This window comes from Neoarius graeffei, chromosome 25, assembly GCF_027579695.1.
Source record: "Neoarius graeffei isolate fNeoGra1 chromosome 25, fNeoGra1.pri, whole genome shotgun sequence".
Lineage (NCBI taxonomy): Eukaryota > Metazoa > Chordata > Actinopteri > Siluriformes > Ariidae > Neoarius > Neoarius graeffei.
In genome coordinates this window covers 22413343-22419342 of record NC_083593.1, presented here as the reverse complement: position 1 = coordinate 22419342, position 6000 = coordinate 22413343, and the positions used below count along the sequence as shown (strand labels likewise).

General features: G+C 41.3%; 1 protein-coding gene across 1 annotated transcript in view; it reads left to right on the top strand.

The window, feature by feature from the left end:
- Positions 1–5073: 5073 nt before the first annotated feature.
- Positions 5074–6000, top strand: part of pom121 (POM121 transmembrane nucleoporin) — a 31531-nt gene continuing 30604 nt past the window's right edge. Inside the window, exon 1 of the mRNA XM_060909436.1 lies at positions 5074–5666. Within this exon, the coding sequence (XP_060765419.1) occupies positions 5116–5666 (551 nt within the window). The 5' untranslated portion in view covers positions 5074–5115. The remainder of the gene's footprint in view (positions 5667–6000) is intronic.

The following is a 6000-nucleotide window of genomic DNA, read 5'->3' as shown; positions in this document are numbered from 1 at the left end:
GCAATCAGCGCACCTATATAAGGACTGTGAAAGCACACTCAGTTTGCGAAGTATTGCGTTGTTAGACACTTTACCGAGACTTGTTTCCTGATCCATGGTTTCCTGTTCCTCGTATCTGATCCTGCTTTGTCTATGATAATCTGTTTGTGCCTCGCTCGACCTATTGCCTGTTTCACCGTTCTTGATTTATGCTCACCGATTTGGATTGTTTGTCATTTTCTCAATAAAACTCTTCTGCACATACATCCGTCTCCAACCTTCCCTGGTTGAATACTTCGCCCAGCTGACATATACAGAACACATTAAAAAACAAACCCTCCCACTTTATCCCTCGGACTACTATTACCTCTAATTCCAAAGCCTAAGAAAGACCCACTTTACATTGATAATTGGTGGCCAATTTGTCTCCTTAACAATGATTATAAAATTATAGCTCAGATCTTTGCCAAAAGAATAAAAATGGTCTTTGATCAAGTTATTGATGAAACCCAAACTGGTTTCAGGAGGAACAGACACATGTCTAACAATGTCAGACTGGTACTGGACCTCACTGACTATGATGACCTTTGCAATGACGAAGCCTATATTTTATTCTTGGATTTCTGTAAGGCCTTTGACACAGTTGAGCACATGTTTATTTTTCAGGCTTTAGAGAAATTTGGTTTTGGTCCATACTTTTGTCCTTCTGTTAAAGCCACGTATAATAATGTGAATTGCTCAATTAAATTATATATAGGGACCTCTCCTAGATTTGACTTAAACCACGGAGTCAGACAGGGTTGTCCTATCTCCCCATACTTGTTCCTGATCTGTGCTCAATTACTCTCTGATTTCATTAAGCTTAGTCTCTTAAACGGTATTACAATAGCTGGAAAGAAATCATCATCAGTCAACTTGCAGATGATACCACTCTGTTTTTAAAGGATGCCTCACAGGTTCCTGTACCTTTTTTAATACAATTAAATCATTCTCTCATGCCTTGGGACTATATTTAAACATCAATAAATGTGAGCTGCTCCCCCTTAAATCCTGTAATGTTCCCTCTATTTCTGACATTCCTGTGAAAGACTCTGTCACCTACCTTGGATTAACTATTAACAGAAACCAAGACACCAGATGCTCTTTGAATTTCAACCCTATTATAGAAAAAGTACAAAAAAGATTTAACTTAAGGCTTCAAAGAGACCTATCCCTCAAAGGGAGGATCTTGTTAGGGTATATCATGCCTCACATATGCAGCCCTTTCTCTTGCTGTTAACAAACAAACCTCGATGTCCATTGACAGAATTCTTTATAACTTTGTGTGGAGAAACAAAACACATTATATGAGAAAATCAGTTTTGATGAACTCTTACATACACGGTGGCCTAAACTTTCTTGATTTTTCTACCCCCAACAATACTTTTAAAATAAATTGGATTAAACAATTTATTTAAAACCCTAACTCTATATGGAACTTTATTCCAAACTTCTTGTTCTTGAAACTTGGTGGCTTTGATTTTGTCCTACTTTGTAACTATAATGTTGAAAAAAAATACTCTTTAACCTGTCTCATTTTCACAAGCAGATGCTTCTTACCTGGTCTTTGATCTATGAACACAACGTTTCCCCCATAGATATTATATCTGGAACAACAGAGACATTGAACACAGAACACTATTTTTGGAAAACTGGTTTGGTCATGGTATTTACCTGGTTAATCAGCTCCTTAACTCTAGTGGAGATTTAATGTTACCTTTAAATCCTACTGTTACTGAGATTGGCCAGATCTGTTTTTCTTCTTATAAGAAGAATAACAACCCTGATAGGTAGCACGGTGATGTAGTGGTTAGCACTGTCGCCTCACAGCAGGAAGGTTCTGGGTTCAAGCCCAGTGGCCGACAGGGGCCTTTCTGTGTGGAGTTTGCATGTTCTCCCTGTGTCTATGTGGGTTTCCTCCAAAGACATGCAGGTTAGGCTCATGACCCTAACTCATGACTACATCATCACTTGTTTACCACAATACATTATGGGTGATACCCAGGGTCAGCTCTGCCGTATTGTTTACTTTCGCCTTTGTTAAACACTGCATTGTTCTGTCTAACCGATTTTAACCATGCCTAAAGTGAATTGCTGTGTGCCTAACTGTGTCTCCACAATAAAGAGAACACCTAATTTGAGCTTTTATCAGCTGCCAGTCAAGGAGAAGAGAAGAAAGAAATGGATAAGTTTAATCCATAATGAAAACTTCCAAACTGAATTGAAATGGACAATTGTTTGTAGCTTACATTTCTCTGGTGGGAAAAAGACGTACTTAAACTGTGAGCCAGCAATATTTCCATGGTCTGCGGAATGGCCTTCGCTTATAAATGATTATAACAATCGACACTGTTCATTGTCTGAAACTAGCGATATTCCAAAGCCTGTAAAACAAAGAAGAATTCTTCGGCCTTTGCCTCTCAACATCCTGAAGCACTCAACAGCCGAATGAGCCTGTCAGACTGATAAAACTCCCAAACTACGAAGGGTTCTCTTTCAGGTATGTATAATGTTCAGTGTACCTCACTAGCAGCATTTATTGAAGTAAATAAATTTATATCAAGTTTTATTTAACTAATCACTCATGTATAAATGTTTTGATAAGACATTCTGAGAGTTGTTGTTGTTGTACAGTGTGGTAGACTCGGTCAATTTCTAAGTTGTACGAATTCTTGTCACTTATGTTTTACCTTCTCACCAAACTTGATTTGGGTTCAGATTTTCCTGCTGTAAACCCTCGACATGTTATCCACCTCTTTAAATCATCAATTTCATTGTCTTCCACGACAAAGCACAGCAAAATTGCTCCTCTCGCATCACTCTCACGGAGAATTAATCTAACATCCACTATATTGCACAACTACTGACCCCAGCTATCCCCCATAATGCATTGCGATAAACAGTTGATAACGTAGTTATGCTTGGGAGCTATTGGTGGCTCTAAATTGACCATAGGTGTGAATGTGAGTGTGAATGGTTGTTTGTCTCTATGTGTCAGCCCTGCGATGATCTGGTTACTTGTCCAGGGTCCAGTGACTTGTCCCTGCCTCTCGCCCATAGTCAGCTGGGATAGGCTCCAGCTTGTCTGCGACCCTGTACAGGATAAGCAGCTACAGATAATGGATGGATGTTTGGCTTTTTCTCATACTCTGTGTCCAAATCCAACCAATTCTACATTATCAACTTCATCTTAATACTCGCTAAAGCACGCATTCACAAGTAAACATTTTCAAAACTGAAACCCTTTTTTATTGTGTTTGAAAGAGAAGCCAAGTAATACATTAAAAACATTATTTTCTCTAAAAATTGCTAAGCCCTCAAAATCCTGGATTTATGTGTACTCTTTAACATATTTCTTTCCTAATGCAGTGGTGGCGGCGGGGGGGATACCCCCAAAAAAAATTATGTTGGGGGGCTGCCCCCCCAAGTTACGATGGGAGTCCTTTGACTATTTACAAGGAAGAAAAGGAGATAGTAGTGTGAATAAACAGCCCGCTGTGCGCCTTTGTTTTCCCTTATTAAATCCCGCTGCGTCCCTTCATCCCAGCAACATCCCTTTGTTCTGTAGGTTGGTAGCACCCATTTGCACCAAAACCGATGCAAATTAGCCTGGCCCTGACATCACCGATTGCCTCCGCTTTCCGAGATTTTACTTATTTGGCTTACGCAGAACTGCAAAACCCATCACTTTTAGTAGACAAGCTGATTTATGAATATTCTGTGGACTAATTAATCCATTCCTGTGGCAACTGTCTAGACATGTCTGTCTCCTTGGGTACTCATGCCAAAGTGGGGACCCTGTGACAGCAAGGCTATGACAGTGTCGCTACATTTGTATTTGACTGATACCTTGTGTCCTGTCCAGATGGCTAGATAGCATTCACGAGGTGTACAAGCAGTTTTGGACGCCCAAAAACTTGATGTTGCTCTAGATCTACTTGAATTCGCTTGCTGTCCTGACCACTCACTGAAAATCAGTATGAAGAGGAGTTTCAGATAAATATCCATTGCAAACTTTTTGGGCTCGATAAAGGCACCCAAGTTGCTTGATGATAACAAGGTAAGTTTTCAGTATAAATTGTTTTAACATCCCAAGTCAAATTTTGCAAACCAAGAAATAAATGACTGTTTACTCGCACTGAAGACTAAAGGAAAGACAGTTATTCATGCTCTTGCTTTATACCACATAGCTGAGCAGGTATATAAATCTATTAGCTCTTTAATTCAACAAGGACATTGAGGACAAATTTTCTCACTTTGTGTTTGTGTGTGTGGGGGGGGATCCATGAGAAAACTAAGGGAATGTAGTTTTTCTAATTTACCGATACAGCCCCATATGTCATTCATACATGCTTCAATACACCAATATCACACGGTTTTGATTTGAAAAATATGCAACAAACAGAAAAAGAATTCATTCGCACCCGATCTGGGGTCACGACCAGTTGGATTTCCAGGGAGCTGACAGCTGTCCTTGAAGGATTGGGAATATTACTTTCACGGGCTTATTCCTTGGTCAAAACAGGATTGCCGATGGGATCGGTTTTTAGGTATTATTATCACTGATTCTGTTTTATATAGAAAAAAATACATGGACGAAATATACTCTAATAGAGACATTAAACTTGGCTTTCCTTCACCTCTCAAAATGCGGGAAAATGCGTTTTAGAGGGTTAAAAATTCCAAAATTTCCTGGGGGGCATGCCCCCGGACCACCCTAGATTTAGTGCGCCTTCGCCGCACGACACGTTGTGCCCCCCCCCCAAAAAAAAAAAACTTTCTGCCGCTGCCTCTCTAATGTATTTCTGTGATTTCTGCATGTATAGAACCCCTTGGCATTGTCTCTCGTGTTTTCCTGTCGTATTACCTTGCTATTGATTTAAAAACAAAAACAAAAAAAAACCCTCTGTAACCTTGTAAAGGTAAATAAGACCAACAGATGGCAGTAATGCAACTTGTATGGCTACCAGCTGCCGTGAAAACCCAAAGAAGAAGCGGAAGCAGAACTACGTTTCCCACAATCCACCCCAGGCTGTTAACAGCGTCCGCTACAGAAGGGAATTATGGGATATTGTCCCTCGGCGGCGCGGTGCCGCCATGTCTCCTGTAGATAAACGGCGGCTAGCTTTTATCTCTCTCCTCGCTATTGTCTTGTTCTTCCTCGTGTTGACTTGTATACCAACGTATTTGTACATACTTTTCTTTTTTGTCCTAATTTGTGTCGTTTGTTATTATAAAGCAGAGGAGTTTCAGCTTTTCGAGAGGTTTGGCCTGAATCCCCACCGTGGGCTGACGGTTCCTCCCGCGCTGCGGCGCTGGTTACCGGGCAGGACTTTCACAGGTGTCCCGGCGACCCGGCGGAACAAGACTCGTACCGATAAAGGCGATGTTAGAAATTCTTTCGCGTCTCCCAACGACAGGAGTTTTGTCGGTTCCGTTTATAAGCGAGACGCAACGTTCAGCGACTCTGTCTTCAGTCCTCGGAACATCCTCATGGGGAGTTACCTCGGTAAGGCAGAAAGTCCCTCCGGCACAGGGCGGCCCGCGGGAGGCTCGGGCTTCGGCCGCAACCCCAGAGAACAGCTCCGGGAGAGACTGGTCCGACCTAATCATGGAGTCTCCACTCCAAACAGAAGATTGTCTTTTGGGTAACGAAAGCTCCAACTAACTTCCCAGATCGTCTTATTGCTTGGTGTTGTATTTGTGTGTTCATTCAGTGTTCCTGATTCTTAAGTGCATGAGAATGTAACCACCAGGCAAACCGCAGGCTCACTGCATTGATCTGCATGCAGCACTGCTCCATGATTTTTTCCCTCCAAGATTTGAAAATGTGGGAGTTCCTTCTGGCACATGGAGCACTGTGACAGCGTTAGCACAGCTTCCTCCTCAAACACTAACGTTAGCTCGAGCATTATTGCTTTTAGAAAGAATACTGATTGTAGAAAGTATTACTAACAGTAACCATATTCAGCATAATTCCTA